General features: G+C 42.4%; 1 protein-coding gene across 2 annotated transcripts in view; it reads right to left on the bottom strand.

Moving 5' to 3' along the window:
- The window catches only part of COL4A2 (collagen type IV alpha 2 chain), a 195,307-nt gene that overhangs the window by 43,476 nt on the left and 128,709 nt on the right, over positions 1-23,122 (bottom strand). For both annotated transcript variants that reach the window (XM_054574392.1, XM_054574391.1), the window contains exons 12-22: positions 21,167-21,208; positions 19,334-19,432; positions 17,624-17,659; positions 16,960-17,010; positions 15,967-16,011; positions 12,129-12,182; positions 11,224-11,290; positions 9,148-9,258; positions 8,500-8,649; positions 1,893-1,985; positions 392-552 (exon numbers count right to left, since the gene is read on the bottom strand). In XM_054574392.1, coding sequence (XP_054430367.1) covers positions 392-552; positions 1,893-1,985; positions 8,500-8,649; positions 9,148-9,258; positions 11,224-11,290; positions 12,129-12,182; positions 15,967-16,011; positions 16,960-17,010; positions 17,624-17,659; positions 19,334-19,432; positions 21,167-21,208 — 909 coding nt within the window. The remainder of the gene's footprint in view (positions 1-391; positions 553-1,892; positions 1,986-8,499; positions 8,650-9,147; positions 9,259-11,223; positions 11,291-12,128; positions 12,183-15,966; positions 16,012-16,959; positions 17,011-17,623; positions 17,660-19,333; positions 19,433-21,166; positions 21,209-23,122) is intronic.

The raw sequence follows: 23,122 nt of genomic DNA, 5'->3' as shown, positions 1-23,122 counted from the left end.
CCATTCAGCGGTTGATGGGCATTTGTTTCCACTTTTGACTATTACTACTAATACTATTATGAATATTTGTATACAAGTGCTTATGTGGACATGTGTTTTCAGTCTCTTGGGTCTACATCTAGAAGTGAACTTCCTGGGTATTACGGTAATTTTATAATTCACTTTTTGAGGATTTTCCACAGTGGCTGAACTATTTCGTATTCTTACCAGGTAAAAGTTTTAAAGTTTCCCTTGGAGTATGTAGGAGTTCCTTTGGAGTTCATTTTTTGGATGAAGTGCTGAGTGCCTGAGTGTTGCTGGTCTAAAGCTGTGTTAGTTCAGTAAAAGCTGGGAGAACAGAGATAGGTATCAAGGATGTCTCATCAGCTCTGTGATAGAATTTGTCTCTCACCTTGAGCCCTGGGAACCCAGGGGTGCCATGATGGCCAGGGTCTCCTTGGATCCCTCTTCTTCCTGGCTCCCCAGGCGTGCCTGGGAAGCCCTTGGGTCCTGGTGCTCCTGGAAGACCACTGACGAACTGATCATCTGCACATCTACAGTCCCCATAATCACCTGCAATGTGAGGGAGAGGGAAGGACGAGTTATTTATTCATAAAGCGTGGGTTAAACACTCTTCTTGGTTTTACAGGGACAGGAGCACAAGGCGGATGGGGAGTGGGGTTGGGGTGAGGGGAGGAGCGAAGGCAACACCACATCCTGTGGCCATGATCTACCCTGGTCTTCACACGCCTGTGAGCAGTGCAGTGGGAACGGAATCCCCATTTCCTTGATGAGGAGCATGAGTTACTTTAGTGTATAGTTGTGGTTTCCTCCGGATGCAGAATTCTAATGCAATGTTTACTAAAGAAACTTAACCAATGGGACCATTTACAGAGGTGTGTGCAGAGTAGAGGTATCAGTGGTGAGGCCTCAGAAAGTCACCATGGGGCCTCAGGGGCGAGGGGAAGAGACAGTGTTCCAGGGTCTGGGTGAAGGGAAAGCCATGGCAAGAGTTGTGGGCTTGGAGGCCAAGGTCATGGGTAGGCAGAGAAAAAATATGCCATGTCTCCGCTTCTGCCTTGCCATGGCTGGACTCGGGGAGCCTGGTGCTGGTGGTAAGGCTGGCTTCTCAGGGCAGAGGGGGCCAGTGGAGAAATGACGCCGACAGACGATGGCTCAGTGGGGCTGAGTTGTACAGTTCGCCCACAGATGTCTGACCCCCGCAGTCAGCCGTATCCACAGTGGGGCATGCAGTCATACACCCAACATGTACCACAGTGGTCCAGACATAGTTAAAGTACAAACATGCTACGCACACACAGGAATGGGAGAGCGGAGCAGGCGTCACTGTGGTTCCTGACAACCTCACAGGGAAGGGGCCGCCAGGGCCAACCCCTCCCTGGAAAGGGCACTGAACTAGGGGCAGTGTCCCTGAGATGCTGGACAGGTCTCATCACTTCTCTGAGCCTTGGCCTCCTCACCCATTAACTAATCCTCAACTCAGGGAATCATGCTTAGGATCCAACCAGATGATTTCTCAACAAGCATGCTGCAGTGGGCAGGTGCTTTGCAAATATTTGTTACAATGCCTTGGAGCTGAGCACTTGGATCTGAAGTCAGCCTAAGAAATCATGGCTCATCTTTTTTGCCCAGTCCTGGGCTCCGCACTCCCTGAAAATTCAGAGATGAAGTTGGCAGACAGAGAACAGAGAAGTGTGAGTGAGTGATGGCTGGGTGTGCAGAAAATGTGACAGATATCACCTGAGTTGCAGTGAAGTTTCCATGAAAGACAGGGGTCCAGTGGGGAACTGGAGGATCGTGTTCATTTCAGAACATGTGGAAAGGGTGAAGGGTGTTCAGACAGACCGAGTCATCTCCCTACCTCTTCTCTGTTGTTCCCAGATGCCCCTTACCTTTCCATCCTTTCTGTCCGCGGGTCCCAGGGAAACCTGGAATCCCAGGAGAGCCCGCATCTCCTGGTGATCCTTTAAGGCCGAAAAGGAAACCTAAGGAGAAAATCCACAGAGGCAGCATGTTAGCAGAGCCCAGGGGACCCCGCATCTTGCTGAACCCGGTGCTGGAAGGTTTTCCACTAAGTCTCCCAAGAGAGACTAACAATGTCCCACATTCTAAATCCACTCCAAAACTCCTCACTAGAAAGAAATGAATACCGTTTTGTGGTCACTGCTTTCAGGGATGGATAGAAATGCAAGAGCCTATGAATTAAGTTTTGCTATTAAAGTCTAAAGATAAAAAAACTTTCCTTTTGAGAAACATTAAGCCCAAAGCAAGGTTTTGATTTTTCAACCACATATTGGGTTGGCCAAAAAGTTTGTCTGGTTTTTTCCATAAGATGGCTCTAGTAGCGCTTAGTTGTCTTTAACTTCATTCGAAAACAGTTTTATTAGATTGTATTATGGCAGTTGTCATATTAGCATGCATTAAAATAAACTTATTGAAATTGGTGGATTTTTTGTAGCCATTTTAATATTGAAGATTGAAGAAAATAAGCAACATTTTTGGCATATTATGCTTTATTCTTTCAAGAAAGGTAAGACACCACTAAAATGCAAAAAAAGATTTGTGCAGCATATGGAGAAGGTGCTGTGACTCATTGAACACATCAAAAGTGGTTTGTGAAGTTTTGTGCTGGAGATTTCTCGCTGGACAATGCTCCATGCTTGGGTAGACCAGCTGAAGCTGATAGCAATCAAATCGAGACATTAATTGAGAACAACCAACGTTATACCATGTGGGAGATAGCTGACATACTCAAAATATCCAAATCAATACAAGTTATTGGTGAAAATGAAAACTGCGTCTTTTATTTTACGGAAAAAGCCATATGGAGTTTTTGGTTAACCCAGTATTTTGCAATTCCAAAAAGACAAAAGACAAATTTTCCAAAAAGACAAAAAACAAAATAAAAGCAAATATCAAAATGATTTCAGTGCTCTGGCTGGTGAGGCTCACTGGACTAAGCACCAGTCTATGAACTGAAAGGCTGCTGGTTCAGTTTCTTGTTAGGGCACATGCCTGGGTGGTGGGCCAGGTCCCCAGTTGGGGGTGTGCGAGAGGCAACCACTCAATGTTTCTCTCACATATGGATGTTTCACACCCTCTCTTTCTCTGTCTCTTCCACTCTCTCTAAAACTAACTAAATAAAATCTTTTTAAAAATAAGAAGCTAACAAGATAGAAGTCACAATCTTATGTAGCTTAGTCATGGAAGAGTCACTCTATCAACTTTGCTTGACCTATCTATTAGAAGCAAGTCACTAGGCTCACACTAATGGGGAGGGGAGTACATAAAGACAGGGGGTAAAAGTGGGAATAACTTGGGACTGCTAATAAAAAAAAATCTTTTTAAAAATAAAGTAAAACATAAAAATTGGGCATTTATTAAAAAAATTAATTCAGTGTTCACTTGAATATCCTTACTACTCTCCCCATATACACACCACAAAGACACTCTTTCCTCTTTCTCTCTTTTGTGTGCACATAAGTACACACATGCACCCAGGACGTTTATGTAATTAATGTAGATAACTTGTGAAGCACCTGGATTCAGTGTGGTAACCTCCACTCCCCACCCCCCGACCCTCACTCCTTTAACTGGGATCAGGGTCCTTCTGACCTACTGTTTGCAGGGCTCCAATAATTCCAAGCAGGGATATCTAGACAAAGGTATAAGAAACACATGCTAAAAGTCAATAAAACTCCCCAAGTCATATTTGAGAGGAGCGCCATCGTGTGGTGGGACCGAGGCAGCACATGCCCAGGAAACATTGCTGAGCATGGATTTGGAGTCTCCCTGACTCCTTCTCTTCTCTTCATTGCTAAACCTTACACTGCTCATAGCTCCAAAGATCCAACAAAACTCCTCCAACAAATTAAAATACATGCTGCCATACCCACCTTTTGGTAACTGAGAGGAGGAGAGAATGAGGCGATTAAGGAAGCAGAAAGGAGAGGAAAACATCAATTTTAAAAACTTTTGCTCCCTGTTTGGAAAAAATGATACCAGAATTTCAATATCAGAAAGCTTTAAGGTAACTAAATCTTTATGGAAAGGTGGCAATGACTACTGTTCCATGCAATTAGACCTCACTACACATTTAATATAATCTTTCTCATCCATATGTTTATCTATTCATTCACTAAACATTTCTCCGGTGCTCACGCTGTGCCCAGCAGTGCGCTAGGAGCTGTGTATACCGTTGGAACAAAACTGGCAGGACCTCATGGAACTTACTGTTTAGATGTGGGGGTACACATCAGACACCTTGGTCAAAAGACCGACACAGAATTTCAAATTATGGCCAGTGCTGTGAGAAGGGAGCTCAGAGAAAGGAATAGGGAGAGAGGAAAACAAGAAAGTCCTTTCTGAGAACTTGACACTTAAGACCTAAAGAATAAAAGCCAACTTCTGGCCAAGATGGAGGCATAGGTAGATACACTTTGGCTCCTCACACAACCAAAAGAAGGACAACAACAAATTTAAAAACAAAAAATAAACAGAACTGCCAGAAAATCAAACTGTATGGAAGTCCGACAACCAAGGTGCTAAAGAAGAAATATTCATCCAGATCGGTAGGAGGGGCGGAGATGGGCAGCTGGGTTGGAGAGGACACGTGGCAAGGCGGTGGCTGGCAGATCAGGTCGTCCCACACGTGCGTGTGGATAAACTGGGAGAACAGCTGAGGAGTGAGACAGACCGTGCAATCCAGGGTTCCAGTGGAGGAAAAGAAAGCCTCAAAACCTCTGGCTGTAAAAAACTGTGAGGGTTGCAGTGGCAGGAGAAACTCCCAGCCTCATAGGAAAGTCCATTGGAGAGACCCACAGGGTCCTAGAATGTACACAAACCCACCCACCTGGGGAATCAGCACCAGAAGGGCCCAATTTTCTTGTGAGTAGTGGGGGAAGTGACTGAAAGCTGGCCAAGAGCTGAGCAAGCAGCACTGTTTCCTCTTGGACCCCTACCCCACACACAGCGTCACAATGCAACAACCAGAGTTGCCCAGCCCTGGCAAATACCTAATGCTCCGCCCCTTCCAACGATTTCCAAGGCCTGCCAAGACAACCAAATATGGCCCAAATGAAAGAACAGATCAAAGCTCCAAAAACAGAACTAAGCAATGAGCAGGTAGCCAACTTATCAGATGCACAATTCAAAACACTGGTAATCTGGATGCTCACTGAATTGGTTGAGTATGGTTGCAAAAGGGAGGAAAAAGAAGACTACGCAAAGTGACATAAAGAAAAAGATTCAGGGACCAACAGTAAAGGGATGGAAACCAGGACTCAAATCAATGATATGGAGCAGAAGGAAGAGATAAACATTTAACCAGAACAGAATGAAGAAACAGAATTAAAAAAAAAAAAAAAAGAAAGACAGGCTTAGGAACCTCTGGCACAACTTTAAACGATCCAACATCTGAATCATAGGGGTGCCAGAAGGAGAAGAAGAAGAGCAAGAAATTGAAAATTTATTTGAAAAAATAATGAAGGCGAACTTCCCCAATCTGGCCAAGGAAAGAGATTTCCAGGAGATCCAGGAAGCTCAGAGGGCCCAAAGAAGTTGGACCCAAGGAAGCATACACCAAGGCAATCAAAATCAAGTTACCCAAGATTAAAGATAAGGAGAGAATCTTAAAAGCAGCAAGAGAAAAGGAGAGTTACCTACAAAGGAGTTGCCACAAGACTCTCAGCTGATTTCTCAAAAGAAACCTTGCAGGCAAGAAGGGACTGGCAAGAAGTTCTCAAAGTCATGAAAGGCAAGGACCTGCATTCAAGATTATTCTGTCTAGCAAAGCTATCATTTAGAATGAAAGGACAGATAAAGTGCTTCCCAGAGAAGGTGAAGTTAAAGGAGTTCATCATCACCAAGCCCTCATTAAATGAAATATTAAAGGGACTTATCTAAGAAAAAGAAGATCAAAAATGATGAACAGTAAAACAGAGGGGAGGGAGGGGGGAAGAATGGGGGACAAAGTACAGGGAATAAGGAGCGTAAATAGTAGGCACAAAATAGGCAGGGGGAGGTTAAGAATAGTGTAGGAAATAGAGAAGCCAGAGAACTTCTATGTACGACCCATGGACATGAACTTGGGGCGGGGGGAATGCTAGGGGGCGGAGCAGTGCAGGGTGGAGGGGAATAAGGGCAGAAAAAAATGGGACAACTGCAATAGCATAATCAATAAAATATATAAAAAAAATAAAAACAACAACAAAAGCCAGCCAGCTGAAAGGGGGTGGGAGGGAATGCTCCCAGGAGAGGATAAGCTTGTCTAAAAGCCCTTGAGGTGGAAGGAAATAAACTTCCAGAGGGTTTATGGTCACCGGAGGGTGATGACTGAGGAGCAGAATTGCAGAAAGGGAGGTGAAGATCATGCCAGCCTAGTGGGGGTTTGGATTTTATCCCAAGGGTAATAAGAAGTCATTAAAGGGTTTTCAAAAGGGAAAGTTATACAACTTAACTTACATGTAAAAAGGACACACTGGCTGTGTAGTCAATTACCAGAGAGAGAAGGAATGGAAGGTGGTCATGAGTGCGTTGGTTATTTTGGCAGACTAAACATGATACTGCAGTGGCTTTGATTAGGACGAAGGTTGTGAAATGATGGGCTGATTCAAAATTCAAGAGGCAGAATTGCTAGGAATTGGCAGTGGATTTGTTGTGTGGGTGAGTGAGATGCTGCAGTGACTCCCAGGGCTCTGGCCTGAGCTCCTGGGGCTGCAGAGATGGGTGCGGCCCAGGAGAGGGGCATGTGGGTAAGGGAGATGGGGAGCAGGAGATCCAGAGTTTTCTTTTGGACACATAAAGTTGGAGATGTCTGTGATACATACATTGGAGACTACATGACGGGTTAACAGTTTGTATGAATTTGGAGCTCAGAATATGGAACTGGGCTAGAACAGAATGAAGGAGTGAGAGCAAAGAACCTGTACTTAGATTCATGGGTAATTCACTTAGGTAGAGTAGAGAGGGAAAAAGGGACCCAAGAATGAACTTCAAAGAACTCCATCATCTACTGGATGGATGGGTAGAGGGGGAAATAGAAGAAAGAGCCAAGAAACGATCCTCCAAAAAAAAAGCCATTAAGATAATGGTGGGAAAGACAGAGGGGAAGCATCATGGAAGGCCAGGGAAGACTGTATGAAGGAGGCGATGTCAGCTGCATCCTGTGCCCGAGTCTCCTGATGGAGCCCAATGGTGCCACTAGGACTTGGCTCTGTGGGTCATCCATGACTGGGTCAGAGCATTTCAGTCCAATGGCTGTCTCTGTGGGCTTTATATTATGTCTTCAAGTTCTTCCAGTATGTTATGAGAAGTACAGTATTACAGGTAGTTATGTAATCATAGACACTTCAGGAATATCAACATTTTAGATGTGAGACAGAGATTGTGAGTGTTCCTACAGTGTTTGTTTAAGGAACACGTATGTATAGATATGCTTCTAATGCCTCCAACAGTTTTCCTTCTACAGATGGCAACGAGTAATCTTTCCAAAGCAGTTAAAAAATGGGTCTTTGAATTTACCTTTAACTGAAATCAAATACTATCTGTTAGCAAATATAATGCTCTTGTCTGAACAGAGAAAGCCATAAGAGATTATCAGGGGTGATATCAGGGAATTTAAAGTCAAAAATTTTGAAAAGAAGAGGCTATTAAATTGTGGTCCATGTGACATAGAAATTGTAACCTCATGTTTTCTTCCAGTGCCTCAACCATCCAATCTCTTGAGGAGATGAAATATTCCATGAAGAGATTTTACAATATTCAACGGACAACTCTTTAAACTCGGATGCTGAAATGAATAACCATTCTTAATGGCAAACTCAAAGATAGAATGCACACTTCCCTGAATTTTGAGAGCATTCTCATCTAAAAGACCCACCACAGGAAATACCACTTTGTGCTACAATTTGATGGTGCCCCCTAGGAAACATGTGGGGACGGACTCTCCTGCTTGTCTATTTATTTTCATAGTCTTTCATCTTGGCCTTGGTTAATGGCTGCCACTTCTTTTTATAGGTGGTACTGCCATCCTTCTTGTCATCAACTCTTGCCACCTGTTCAGTTGTAGCTTTGGCTCTGCATGGGCCGGGAAGATAGATTATTGAGTCTGCTTAAAATTGTTGGTTAAACAACGGAGAAAGGCTGCAAGTCAAGACATGAAGCCTCTACCCTGAAAGAAGGTATCTGGAACTTACCACCTGACACCTTTCTGCCCTCATCTCTCCGATGCACCTCTCTGATATTTTGCTGAAGGACTGATTGCGCTGGAGCCACGTCAGACACCCCTTACTGTGTAATAGCCAGGGGATTATTGCTACTCAATAGGCTGGGAAGGTTTTTACCCTTCTTCCATTGCTGGCTTTTTCTATTCACACCGCAGAGCACTTGCTACACCCTAATCTACTGCCTACTGCATTGGTTCATGACATTCTTAGCAGAAAGCCCAAGGGAAAATATGGCTGCGGCCATGCAGCCTCTGTTGAGTTTCTGTCGACTTACCATCCGGTCCTGGTGGTCCAGGGGGCCCTGGGTATCCGGGGGACCCTCGTTTTCCTTCAGCTCCTGGTGAACCAGGGTAGAGCGCAGGGATGCCCGGTTCTCCTTTGAAACCTTTGGGTCCCATTTCACCTGGGGCGCCTCTCCGTCCATCTGAAAATCCAACAGCAATCACCAGCAGTGTGAAATTTGTGATATTTAACAGCTGTATTGGCATTCCCTCCCATAGGAGTCCTCTAGCAGGACTAGTAAATTTACAGTCCATTCAGTAACTTAACAAGTGGATGCCAGTGGTATGTTTCAACTCTGTTTTTCAACTTCAAAAAAGCCCCTCGTCTCACCTCCAAACAATGGCCTGAGGGTTGCTATCAACACTTGGCAGCAACATTTGTTGACTGCCTGTGCCCTCCCCAGCCTGCCGACAGAATCGGGCTAGTTACTCAACCGCAGCACAGTCTAACCTACTGGGAAGAGTTACTGTCACAGGGACAACTGCTCTGTGATGACATCCAAACGTGGCTGTGAGACCCATTATGGTGGCTAAACCCAGTCTACAAGAAAGAGCACCAGTACCAACCAGGTCGTGCAGTTGGTAAGGGTCCTGAGGGGACACATTTTGGTTGAAGTTTTGATGCCATGGAACCACATTACCTTCACTTCTGACAGTCGGGCCGGGGAAGCCTGGTGGGCCAGGGTCCCCTGGCAGACCCCGGGTTCCTTGGTCCCCATGGGTTCCTGGAAATCCTGGGTCACCTCTGCCACCTGGAAATAAGAGTAGGACTGTTGTCTATGACTCACGACAGACGTTTTCCTTTTCACTGAATGCATACTTACCAATACTTTGCACATGGTGTGAGGCATAGTGGGGGTCCAGATGTTTAATATATAATGGTCCCTGTTTTCAAGGAGCTTGTCCCCAATCAAACAGGGGGAGACAAGATTTCTATAAATATCATAAAACAACAGAGAGGCATAAAAGATACAGAGAGGTTTCAAAGGAGAAGAAGGTTACTTGGGGAGAAAAATCTGACATTGAGGGACCATGGAGAATAAAAACAGTAGAAGTAGATTTCTGAGCTATTGCTACATGCACTGGGCTCGGCGTTAAATACTTTACATACATTTTATTCCCATAAAACCATGTGGCATGGATAGTACCACAGTCCTGATTTTACAAAGAGGTGAAGCATTGTGCTCAGGGGCATTCATGTTTCCTGGAGCAGGAACGTGACAATAGAGTTTTGGACAGGGGTGGAGTTTGAGGGGATGGGCAACAAGGGAGGGAGTGGGCAGAGGATGTTCGAGGGAAGGATGTTCAAAAGGGAGGTGAGCCCACACGGCAAGAACAGAGCTGGGGGCACTCGGCAGGACTGGAGTGTCAGGCTCAGGTGACTGGGAGTGGTGGAACATCACGTTGGATAAGCAGCTGAGTGTAACGTGAGACCAATGAAGGAAATGATATGATTAGGAATCTCCCCATGCATGAGGCAATGTGCTCCTCTTCCCCTGAGCCTCAGCTCCTGCCTGGATTGGCATTTCCTATTTGCTGGATGAATAACATATAAATGCTTTCAAAAGCCTTATCCATAAATAAGCATAAAGTGGCATTGCTAAGTTCTTTGGCATGTTGGATAAAGACATGCAAAAGTAGTTATTAAACCAATACATGGGTGGTATATAAGCAGGAAAGTCAGTCCTTGACCCCTCAGCATATATGATAGGGATAAGCCCGACCTATTGAGTATAGGAAAGAAGCATTAGAGGATTTTTATTTAAAAATCCCATCCTTTAAAATCCATATCTGATGAGTAAATTTTAGCATGTATGTTATTCATTCATTCAGATAAATATTTATTGAGCACCCACTAGTTGCCTGGGATTTATTCTAGAAATTGGGGATACAGTAGTGAACCACACAGGCTAAAGTCTCTGCCTTCATGAAAACTCGTATAACATGGGTAAATCACCCATCCATAATTATATGTACAATTATTTGGGGGAATGCTCAAAACATTTTTCAAAAACATTATTCAGAAGGATGCACATTCAAAAAGGTTCAGAGACCATTATTGCTGTTACCACAGAATTTGAATCATATTTCAGTACGATCTTACCAACTTGGAAGGCTGAGCTAAAATATCAAGATGAGCATGAGCCACAACACCTGCAAAATCCTTCATTTACACACAGGGGCCAACTGTGACAATGGAGCATCTTCCTAGGTAGTTCGTGTGCACAGATCTGGGGATTTAGTTCCTTGAAGTCTAAAAGGATGTGACTGTCTAAAAGATTAGAGCTTGTAATCAGTACTGGGTTTCAGACTATCCAGCAGAAGAGCATATGCACCTTGGTAGTTTTGGAGCAGAGACTTGTGCAGGGGGTTGGGCCAGCTGCCATGGAGGCCTGAGGTGCAGAAGGACTGGATTTCTTCACTGAGACTGCAGATGGCAAAGCCAGAGCCTGCACAAGGTATGCAGCACTGGAAGAATTTCCCAAAAGCGGGTTTCACCTGAAAAGTCAGGGGGCACCTTCTCAGGCAGAGGCAAAGTGAGGGTCTCCTGTGACACCACATTGAAGCCATGAAGGAAGGTGTATACAAAACAGATTCTACAAAGCTGTGGTCTGAACATCTTTTGATTTATTTAGATAAATCTTTCTTGAAAGTTCATGACTCTGTGTCCCTAACAGAAGAGAAGTACTTTCCTGAAAGAAAAGTTGCATACAAACCTTTAGCTAGAGAAGGATGGATGGGGTAGGCAGGTGGGCCTGGGAGACCTCGGTCACCCATTTCTCCCTGGAGAAAAAAAGAGGAAAAGAGAAGAACGTGAGACTGACCTTTTGGAGTTTTGGCTTAGCGTACCCTTCTGAGTAATCGAACCATAGACTCTGCCTGGGGCTCTGTCCCCCTATGCTGAGACAGCAAGTTCAGGCATCCCTGACACACCAAGAAACCACCAAGTGAGCTGTGCCACTATCACTTCAAAATCCTTGTCAACCCCTGGACCCAGTCAGGAGGCTGCTTTCTGTAGAGTGGGCTGTTCCATTGTTGATAGTGGTATCTGAGTCACCCTTTAGGGTGAGCTGAGGGTGATGCAACAACACCCTGATACAATGCCATTGGGTTGTAAGAGCTAACGACTTTGAGCTTCACTGAGTCCCTCAGGCCTGGCCGCGAGTTCCCGTCCTCACCAGACATGTCCCCCCGTCCAGCAGGAAAGGCTCCCTCTCTGGCTAGTGTCCCCATCAGCTGGTGTAGCTGCACCTCACCTGGCCCTCAGCCTACCGGGTTTCACCACCCTGCCAGCTCATGAATAATCTAAACACAGTCATATCTTCTCTTGGGACCCAGGAGTGCCCCCCCACGTTACTACAAAGCCCCTCCCACATCCCTGCTGGTTCGCTCTGCCCCCAGTGCAGCGTCTGAGTGTAGCCTCCACCTGTTTGTCAGGCAGCCTCCTAAGGCTGGGAAAGATATGACTAACAAATGAATGTCCATCTCATCTCTCCAGTGCTAGGTGTTGTGTGTCTGGCTACCTATTCTTCATAGGGCAGAGGACACCTCCTTGTCCAACACGGTGAATAGGAGGTCACTAGAGTACCACCCAAGGAAAAGAATTGAAAACCAAGCTCACCTTGGGTCCTCGGGGCCCATCTGGGCCTGGATAGCCATCCGGTCCTCTGCTTCCCTGCGGGGAAGATGTTTGGTGCTTATTTTTATCTCTATAATTTAAAGGACTGACCGAAATACCTTTACTTTGTCTAATGGAATTAACAATAATGCATTAAAATCACCTCCTACCCAGTCCCTGTTTAATTTTTTTCTGATTTTGGTCTCAAAAAAATTTTTTTTAAAGTTGCTTTATTTAAATCAGGATCCAAAGTCAAAACATTACATTTAGCTGATGTGTCTCTTAATTTTCTTGTAATTCACAATAGCATTTTCTTCTTTCCTACTTTTTTAGTAACTTTTTGTTGTTGCTATTGAAGAAACTGGGTTATTGGTACTGCAAATAGCCAATGTGGTGGATTTGATCCACTTCATCCTTGTGGTGTTGTATAATATGCTCCTCTATCCCTTCTATTTCCTCTAAATTAGTTGTTAGATCTAGAGGCTTCTTTAGGCTTGGCTCAACTTTTGAGCAAGAAGTGTTTGTGGATGGTGCTGTGTCCTTCTTTCCTACTGTGTCCCTTCAGAAGGCACAGATGCAGAGTTTAAGACATTTTATAATTGATAAGTGGGGTCAAGTGCTGAAAACCTGATGCATCTATTAACAACTTGCTCCCAGATAGGTTTTGAAAAATTTCTGTTAACACCAAATGAGCATTAGAGCCTCTCCATTTAGATTTTTTTCTCTTTATTAAAAAAAAATCCCTAGTGCTAACTGTTGCTTTCTAATTTCCCCAGGTAAGCATCAAAAAAAGCCCTGTCATATCTGGGTAGATATGTGAAGTTTTAAAAATAACCCAGAAATTTATTCCATCTTGCTAAAGAATATGTACAGTGTGTCCCCCCAAATTCAGAATGCCAGGTGCCAGAGGTATAAAAAAAAGGACGTTATCTGATTATTTTACATGATATTTTGAAAGCTAGGGGCATGTGGGCTGAAAGTCATGTTGTTTAGAATGAATGAAGATTGGCTTACTTTTGTGTTTTTCATGGTGGGCCTATAATTTAGACTGATTTTCTTTCACACTAAGTAAAGCTGGAGATTAAAAAATGAAGGCACCTTTTTCTGATATTAAAGATGATCTCCTATTGAGAGGCCATCTCATGAGATAGGTTAAGGATCATTGAAGAGCTTGCCAATGCCTGGGGAGTTGGCAACTAGGCATTCAGTCTAAGTTGTGTCCGGGGCTGACATAACAATCCAGCATAAATATGCTGGACTTTGTCATATCTATACACCATCCCATACCACTCAACACTGCTCAGCCATGTTGTGACATCATCAACAAGCAATAACAAGCATCCCCAGAACTAAATAAAGCTAACTAAATTCTACCAATCTGTGGAGAAATGAGGGAGGGATGGCCAATTCTTTGCTCCTGTAAAGAGAATCTTTCCCAGAACCTTCTCTTTTCTGGTTTATCTTATTTCAATACGTTGTTAATGCTGGTGTTCACAGTTGCTCCTTGGCACTGTCTTTGATTACTGGTTCCATTTTATACCTTAAAACTAAAGTCTGCGAGTACAACTGAGATGTTAGCTGGGGAGTCATCACAACTTGGCAAGTAAGATAACACATGGTAGACATGTCTGCGGCGCAGTGTGCTACTAACATGCAGGACAACTCAGCTGTGTATGTATATCCTGGGCATTTCCTATTTTCATAGTCGAGGAAACGATTTCCTCACAGCATCTGGGATGCCCCACTTAATTGGAAGCATCTGCTTCTCCCCAGTTGTTGCAAGTGCAGAAAGCAAGCTGGAAAACATGAGCCTTGGATCTTAACATCTGGGCCACAGCAGTCAGATGCCCCAGGGGGTCAGTGCCTGGTGAACATCCTGTCCTTCATTAACTTTTGAGTTCTAGAGGACAGCTATGTTGAACTGCATTTTAAAAACACTGTAATTCCTTAATGTTGGGTCTAGAAAAACAAATCATGATTATGATTTCACTAGCACATGGCAGACAATCAAAGTATTAACAACTAGTTATACTTCAATTATGTGGAGTGGGTTAAAACAGATTACTTTTAAATGCTAATGTTTGCTTTAGTCCTTTGTCTCTTTACGGCACTTGCTTACCATAATCCTTAAACTAGAAATTGGCCTTTTGGCCCTTAGTTGTGGGTATTGCAAGGACAGCACCTGGTTCCAGGCACATGCCTTTGGGCATACTCCTATCAGTTATTAATGTTCTGAGAAGATGAGGGTAATTAGGGGCCATCCCTGGTTGAGTTTAAGGTAAAAGCACAGGAATAGGAAAAATAAGGTCAATTGAAGTTGCAGGGAGGAATCAAGATTGGTACTCCTTGTGAGTGGTCAAAACCAGAATACGGGATTAAGACACTTGAGTCTAGAGCTTGTGGAGGTCAGAAACCAGGTCTGGGAGGTCAAGTCCCCTCTGTAGTCCCCGGGGGAATGATAGGACCCATTGCTCACTACCTGGCTCCTTCTGGTTCTCCAATTATGCAATGGAGCCATGAGCAGGAGTCATGGTTTGAAGGTTGTATCAATTATTTACTTAGTTATTGTTTTTAAAAGGCCGGGGGAGAGAAAGAGAGACAGTGAAGGAGAGAGAGAAATTTCAATTTGTTGTTCCACTTATTTATGCATTCACTGGTAGATTCTTGCATGTGCCCTGACTGGAGATTGAACATGCAACTTTGGTGTATCAGGACAATACGCTAACCAACTGAACCACCTGGCAAGGGCTGAATCTTTTTTTTTTTTTAAAGTCTATTCCTATGTACCTGCAAGGACTGAACTTTGCAAATACTAGCCCAGGGGCACCAAGGTGTGTGTGCCATAATGTTGGCTGCATGACTGTTGAACACAGCAAGCAGGTAGAAACCACTGTGAGGGGCTTGTTAAGCAGACATGTTATATCCATTTACTGCAATTATCTACAGCTTATTAGTAGAACTATGTAAATGTGAACACACTACTGTGGAATAATCTCCAAGGCACATTAGATGAAAAAACAAGTGTCGGAATGACAGATATTTTCTCTTTCTGTGGTTAAATTACATGCATGTAAAAATACATGTTCTTCATATGCCAGCTCTTATCTGAAATGATACCCACAGAGCTATCACCAATAGTTGCCTCTGGGCAGACTGCTGGGGGCCTGTGATAGGAAGAAGATGTGCTATACATTCAGTGATCAAATTAGTGAAAATAACGAATAGTCAAGATAATAAATAATTAATTAAAATATCTATTTCTCTGTGTACTCTCTCACATGACCTAGCATTCCGACAATTCTAAGCCTGATCTGGATTCGCAGTACATTTCTCGCATAGTGTTTTCTTCTCAAAAAATTGCCAAAAATCTGCCCACAGAACACACGGTAAAAATATCTAACTGGGTCATCATTAAAGATAAACAAAGTATCAAAATGTGTGAGGTCAATATGTAAAAAACGTCAATATGTAGGCAAACCCTTGGTCACCACATTGACAACCTTCCTAAGAGTGACACACAATGACACAGAGGATGAGTGTGACACTGGAAGGTACAGAAGCTGAGGCTGGTAAGGGCTGGATGAGGGGAACCCTGGAGGGAGAGAACCAAAGGGCTGGTTTGCAAATATGAGAGAAGGGCAAATAATTTGACTCAAGCTTTTTAAATGATTTGGACCAAGCATTATCTATGCTATGGTAAACTCACGGAAAATTTTAAATGTTTTTTCCCCCCCGCCCCCGGGGCAAATTTTTTTGCTCCTGGAATTCCAGTGTCTTCATGCTTGACCTCTGTGAGATGTTTCAGGCCTGGAGCAGATTGCATTTTATGTGTCACACTTACTTTCTGTCCTTGTACACCTTTTTCACCATCAAAGCCAGGGGGACCCTGAGTAGGAAAGAAAACAGAAGCAATAGCAGCTTAGAATATGTAGCAATGTTTCCCAGAGGGCATTACTATGGCAGCTGGCATGGACTAAAAACCCACTTTACCAGGAAAATATTGAAACCATCGGAAACTCCTTTTCTAAAGGAGTTGGCTCATTTCAGTGACACTTTCATATGATGCATCTTATCTACCATTTAAAGAACTATGGAGAAATTAATACAGATGGTATGGTAAAAATGGTAGATATAACAAAAGGCCTGCACTCCAGTGTTCTCATGAGTCTCTGTTCTTATTTTGGAGATTGTAACATGTCTTTCTGTGGTAGTGGTTGCCACGAGGCCACTTTCTTTTGGTTTTGGCCACATTTCCCAGCTCACTGTGGCTGGGCTTGGCCAGGTGACTGAGTTCTGGCTGATGGAGAGAGGGCTGAAGTGGCAGGTGCCATCTCAGGCCACCATCTGAGAAAAGAGCTCTGCCCTTGGGCATGGGAGCCTCAGGTGGCTCAATCTCCTTGGGATGAGACACTCCCCTACCCCATCCCCAACCCACCAGGGATATTTTTGTTGGATACTTAGGGTAGCAAGAAATCAACTTCTTGTGTGCTGCAAGCAGTCTACATTTTTGTTACCACAGATTAATTCAGCCTAATACAAGCAGAAATGTGTCTGTGTTCTGCTCCTACCTTTCTCCAAATGCACGTACAAAGTTTTAAAAGCCACAGTTATTGGGTGATAATGACATGTCAGTCTCATCTGCTGTAGCCAACGGACTACTCTGGTTTGGGATGTACACAGAGGGGGAGGCTGCATGTGTGGAGGGGAATGGGGGCATGAGGCAAATATTTAAAAAAAAAAATATTTTTTTCTGTGAACAAAAATCTAAAAAACTAACATCTATTTAAAAATCAAATCAAAACAAAAGAAGCCACAATTATGGAACACGTTTTACCCGGAGTCCTGGAAAGCCCATGATTCCTTCTTCTCCCTTGAAGGAAGAGCCCTAGGAGAGAACACAGAGACCTGAGGTAGAGACCAACACTTCACACCTTACCTGCTCAGGAATTCCATTTCTCAGTGGCCTGCCCGTGGCCAGCCTGCCCTTGGGGTTCTCTATTCCAGCCTAGTGAAATGGCAGGTTCGTAGGGATCTGTGAGTTGGCCTGGATTATCACGTATCTAGGAATCACCTGCCATCGCCACACAGTAACGATGTGGGAGGACAGTGAATAAATACCAGGGCAGGCATGACAACGATTAAAGAGAGGGCAGAGCCATCACACAGCTTAGAGCCCCCGAACAGAAGCAGGACCATCAAGCCGGCCCAGCCCCCTCCACCCATATCTTCTCTTTTAAAACATTTAGGTTCATGTTATGAGCTTCACAAAATGTTGATTAGCTGGTGTTTATTGTGCAAAAAGGAAGACATTCTCAAACTATTTTCTGAAAATAAAACCTCATAAAACTCAATGATAATACTTTCTTGCTGTCGACAAATGGGCTGAAAACCAAAAGTCCATGAGTCCTTATAACTCCTGCACATTCTATGATGGCAGCGGGATCACCAAGAATCTGGCAACTGCTGGTGAGAAGAAACGTCTGTATTGCTTGACTTACTTTTCTTCCTGGTTCCCCTCTACTTCCTTTTTCACCCTGTGAAGAAAATGAAAAATAGGAAACACTCAGTAATTCGAGAATAGTAATATTTAAGGTTAATCAGGGTTTATGATATGAAATGAAAAGTATTTAATAAAACTATAAACAATCATTATAAATGAAACAAAGCTAAATTTTACAGCTTCAAAATTCAAGGAAAAAATGTATTATTTCTTCTGGATTTTAATAATGTAAATTAAATTGCATTATTTTTGGTGTGATTTCAAGGCTATCTCTGTCCGTGTGGTTTCCTTGTCTCTCCACAGCTGCAAGCATATACACCATCCTGTGGTGGGAGACTATGCCCAGAGAAAAGCCCTGAATTATAATATTCATTTAAATAAAATATTATGAGAAGGGTTCTCTGAGGAAAAGACACATTTGGAATATTAAAACCCCAAGCAAAAGTGGCTTTGGAAAGCAATGTCAACTCTGTATGATGTAATTTTTCACTTCTCTTGGTTTAAAGTGGTGAAAGAAATGTAGTGACTGGCCCATCCTTGCTCTCCATGGCTGCTAGGATGGCACCCAGAGCCCTGCAGACCAAGACTGCCCCCTACAGGCTGGCCTGGTCCCAGGCCTGGACCACCCCTGTTGGTGGCAGAAAATGAAGGAAATGTGTTCCAGAAGTTTGAGCATCTCAGCGCGGATAGAACCTGCTCTGGTCTTGCTCCGTCCTCAGCTCCTGGACAGAGGCCCCACCTGGCTGAGGGCCAGGTCACCTCTAGGAGCCCCTGTTCCAGCTCGGTTGTCCAGGCACATCTATCTCACTGTCTCAGCTGTACACAACCGCCTGCTTCTGATAATTCCCTCTGGCACTTCTGCCTTGCATCAGCCACCTTCCAGGCCACTTTAGTCAACGGTCAAGTCACCCATCACTCAGCCACAGCTGCCCAGATTCATCTTCCCACTAAGGCAGCGGTCATGCCTACCTCTCCCATCCATGACCAAGCACCCAACCCCCATCTTGACAGATACTTGAGTGTTGGAAATTATATTCTATGTTTGGGGTTTTTATTTTGGTTGATTGCGCCCGACTTTATACTGGGCGTTTCACCTGTGGCTCCTTGTAATCCACTCCACAGTTCTACAAGGTTAGTATTACCATCTTCAGTCGGTACAAGGGAACACCAAGGTTCAGGGAGGTTAAGTGGCCCATCTGAATGAGTCAGTGGTAGAGCAGGATGATTTTTATTTGACTCCAAAAGTATGTTTTTAATCAAATGAAATGTTAGTAGACATTATAAGGGCCACAAAATTAATTTGGATTTAAAAACCCCCATAATTATTCTCTCTGTCAGCAAAGAGTAAAAGTAGGTTTATTTTGCAGATTACAGCATTTTGTCAGATAGTTCCATACACTGGGTTTGAACTGTGCTCTGACCGTAACCTATGTCTACACCGGAGACTTGCATACTTAAGGCTAGATTTGAGATTTATTAAAATGGATCCTCGTGTTGTTTCGAATTCTTCACAATTGTTTAAGATGATGGACTGACGCAGTTATTTAACTGAATGAATTAATTGTGCTTTCATGCACAATTTGGTGATGAGGCCTTTTCCTCTTTGAATGTGACTGTTTGAATAAAATTGAAAAAATTTACCTTTTTCTCTTGTCTCTTTTTTAAATTTCAACTGGGAATACAGTCTATTTTGGTGAAGCCCCTTTACCTTATACTGATCTGGATAGATCACTTCCTTCGTAGGCCCAATGATTGCGTGATTGTTGTCTGATGGAATCCCATTGGGTCCTGGCTGTCCCATGTCACCCTGTGAATAGTTCAACAAAGCAGTAGTTTTTATACATTGAGAAGACACATGCTTTTATTATCAACCTTTAATAAAAACATGATCCCACCATTAACTGCATTTTTGCTCTTTGCATATTACTTATTATATGCACATCAATTTTAGAATGTTATATTTATAATATATAACAAAACAATAATTTAAAATGAAATAATCATAATGTAAAATTATTTGTATCCTGCTTGTGTTAATAATAATGTATGCATAAAAGGTGGTTAGGTTGTTCATAATTTGGGGCTGCATTTGCTTCTGTGGAATTACTTCCTTATGATACATTTCTAAACAAGGAAATAATATTAAGTCCAAGGGCTAAATGAATTTTGGTTTTTGATAGGTATCACTCTATTGCTTTCCAGGATTGGTACCAAGATACAAGAAATGAATGGTTACTTCAGTTTTGCCACTACTTCACACCCTTAAGAGTGTTTTTATATAATAAAAAGTAGCATCTTTAATCAATATAATATCTAAAGACTGTTTCAGTTTGCATTTTTATCACTAGCAAGAATCACTTTTATGTAGTACACAGAGCTGAAACCTACAGATCTGTGACACCACTGGACAACTACCCCAAAATAACATGCTCAGCTGGCCTCCTGGGGACTATGTGACATGCAAAGAAAGTTATTGTGTTTTCTTTCGCTATTTCTGTGTATAAACTTTATAATATCAGTTTGAGCCCAGGCATCACATAGTATGAAGAGGAAATTGAAGTGATGTATTAGCTGAAGTGGTACTCCACAGTACATTCTGAGTGTCTGCTAATATTACATCTAAAAAGAATACCCAAACTGTTTATTCATTTCCCCTTTATGTATTTTTTAAACAATTTAAATAAACTTTTTGTAGATTATAAACATTAACTTCATTTCCATTCTATATACAGTGACTATTCTTCTCTTTACCCAATTTTTTCTTCCAAAGTTTATCCTCTTTTTATGTTATTTGTTACTATTTTGTTGTATTTGATTGTACAAGAATTTAAACTTTTATGTATTTAGATCTTTCAATATTTTTCTCTTATAGTTTCTCATATGGTATTAACACAAAGAAAAAGTCCTTTCAGCACCTGAGTAGTGACAGTTTAATGTGCTATTCAATCAAAAAGTAAAACAAAATGAAAATGCTCAAAGGACACCAAATGAGCAAATCTGTTTTATAGGTTTTGGGGTGAATGCGATGGGGTTGTGTGTTGGTGGGTTTAGGTCACTGGGCAGGGATGCCATGTTGAGCTCTTCATGTACATAATCTCAAGTGAGCTGTTCAAAGGCCATGTGGTCTTTGAATCTTGGCACTGTGGGCGATTATAAAAGTCCACGTGGTCCTCTCTCCTGCCTTTGAAGCCAGCCGGAGCTGGCCACATCACCTGGTCCCCTCGCTGGCTCCACATTAGTCTGAGGCTCTGGCTTCCGTCTCCTCAGTCACTCCCCGATTCCTCATGTTAGAAAACGGCTGAAGTTACGTCTATGTCAGAGGCCCAGGCCACCCTAGCGGGTTCACTCTTACTGTCTTATTGCTCCATAACTATCACTGAAGTGTGTTTGATAACTTGGCACTTTTTAATAATTATTTTCTATGCAAATGGTCTATTTGCAGATCACCTCAAGAGAACAAGATAAAACATAGTCATGAAAATTTCTTTCCTTACTACTAAACACTGCATGCATCTGCTCTTATCTGTTACGTTTCCTTTACCTTTTCACCCTTTTCTCCATAAAAGCCAAGTCCTCTGTTGCCCTGAAAGATAAATAAGTTTCTGTAAGTTTTTGAAAGTCAATAATCATAGTAAAATGTTTTTTTTTTTTTTTTTTTTAAAAAAACCTAAAATTTATTTGCAACATCACTGGACAACTATCCTTGCATAACATCCTGGCTTTACCTCCCAGAAACTAATTGACACAAAAAGAAAGTTACTCAAACAAATGGAAACAGATTCATGGATACAGAGATCTAACTGATGGTTGCCAGAGAGGAGGGGAGTCGGGGAGATGGGTGAAAAAAGTGAAGGGATTAAGTACAAATTGGCAGTTACAAAACAGTCACAGGGATATAAAGTATAGCATAAGGAATATAGTCTATAATATTGTAATAACTACATAAGGTGTTAGATGGGTATTAGATTTACCGAGGGGGCTCACTTCATAAATCATATAAATGTCTACCCAAAATGCTGTACACCTGAAATTAATCCAAAATAATATTGAATATAAACTGTAATTGGAAAATAAAGTTAAAAAAGAAAGTTACTGTCTTTTGTTTAGCTATCTCCCTATGTAAACTGTGTAATAAAATTCTGAGCTCAGATACCACATAATATGAACAGGAGCAAATTGAGATGATGCATCAGCTGCAGAAGGTGGCACTTCATAGTGTATTCTGAGCCTTCATTAAGATGAAACCTAAATGATGGAATTCTGGGGTTTATAAAAATGATGCTATTCTTTTAATACAGATAGGCTTTTAAGAAATTTTTTATTTTATACTCTAAGTAAAACCTCAGAAATAGTGGACTAAGAACAGCCATTTTGTTGGTTTTGGGAACAGTTTACTGTTTGCCTTTTGAAATATATTCTGCTCTTCAAACATGCTGATGATCAGCAAACTGACTGTATTATCGATTCTATACTGGCTGTATGGACTATAACAGTCAAGGGTCCATATGCTAAATGCTTCACTCTCCCTTTAATCCTCTGCACCACAGGATGAGTCTGGGTATCATAGATGGTCAAACGGTCATATCCTTTGACCAAGGCCTCATAGCTAATGAGTGGCAGAGCTCAATTAGGTCCCAGGTGTTTTTGACTCTTAATCGTTCCTGTAGCATCTCTACAGGTTAGTGACTTGGAGCATTTGTTCGAGTCTGGACCCTTCAGATTTAGAAAGTAGCCATTTCCCCTCCTTGGGTCCCGTATTTGAAGATCGTGATTCATTCTCTCTTCTGCCTCAGCTATTTCTCATTTTTGGTGAGATAATCCTAATTTCACAAAAACATTTCCTATCCTTGAATGCTTTTAGGGGATGGTGATTCTTGGGGTTTTATACAATGTCTTCATCTTCCTTCTTGCCCAAGAGGCAAAGCTAGGCCAAGTGCCTTAGCAAGTATTTAACAATTTCATGAGTGGAGTTGCCATGTACGGGAGAACTGACTCAATTTTGGTGCCTAAATTGGTGTAGATGAAAAACTACAAAGGTAGACCAGGGAGATATTGCAGGTTCAGTTCCAGATCACCAGATCACCACAATAAAGTTGGCTCCGCAATAAAGTGAGTCATATAATTTTTTTGGTTTCACTGTGCATATAAAAGTTATGGTTATACTCTACTGTAGTCTCTTAAGTGTGCAATAGCATTGTCTAAAATACAATGTACATATCATAATTAAAAAATACTTGATAGCTAAATGAATGCTAACCATCACCTGAGCCTGTTGGAAAAATGGCGCCAACAGACTTGCCTCACTCAGGGTTGCCACAAACCTTCAATTTGTAAAAAACACAGTATGTTTGAAGCGTATTAAAGCAAACTGCAATAAAATGAGGTATGCCTGTACTACATTATAGAAGTAATACTTTTTTTTTCTGCCCTCCAAACAACTGCTCTTTTCTTGGGGTATTTACGTTTTCATCTCAATAAAGATCATGTGGGACCGTAT

This window comes from Pteronotus mesoamericanus, unplaced genomic scaffold, assembly GCF_021234165.1.
Source record: "Pteronotus mesoamericanus isolate MK-2021 breed Mesoamerican mustached bat unplaced genomic scaffold, CSHL_Meso_final contig_26, whole genome shotgun sequence".
Taxonomy (NCBI): Eukaryota; Metazoa; Chordata; class Mammalia; order Chiroptera; family Mormoopidae; genus Pteronotus; species Pteronotus mesoamericanus.
This window is presented reverse-complemented; position numbering and strand designations above follow the sequence as displayed.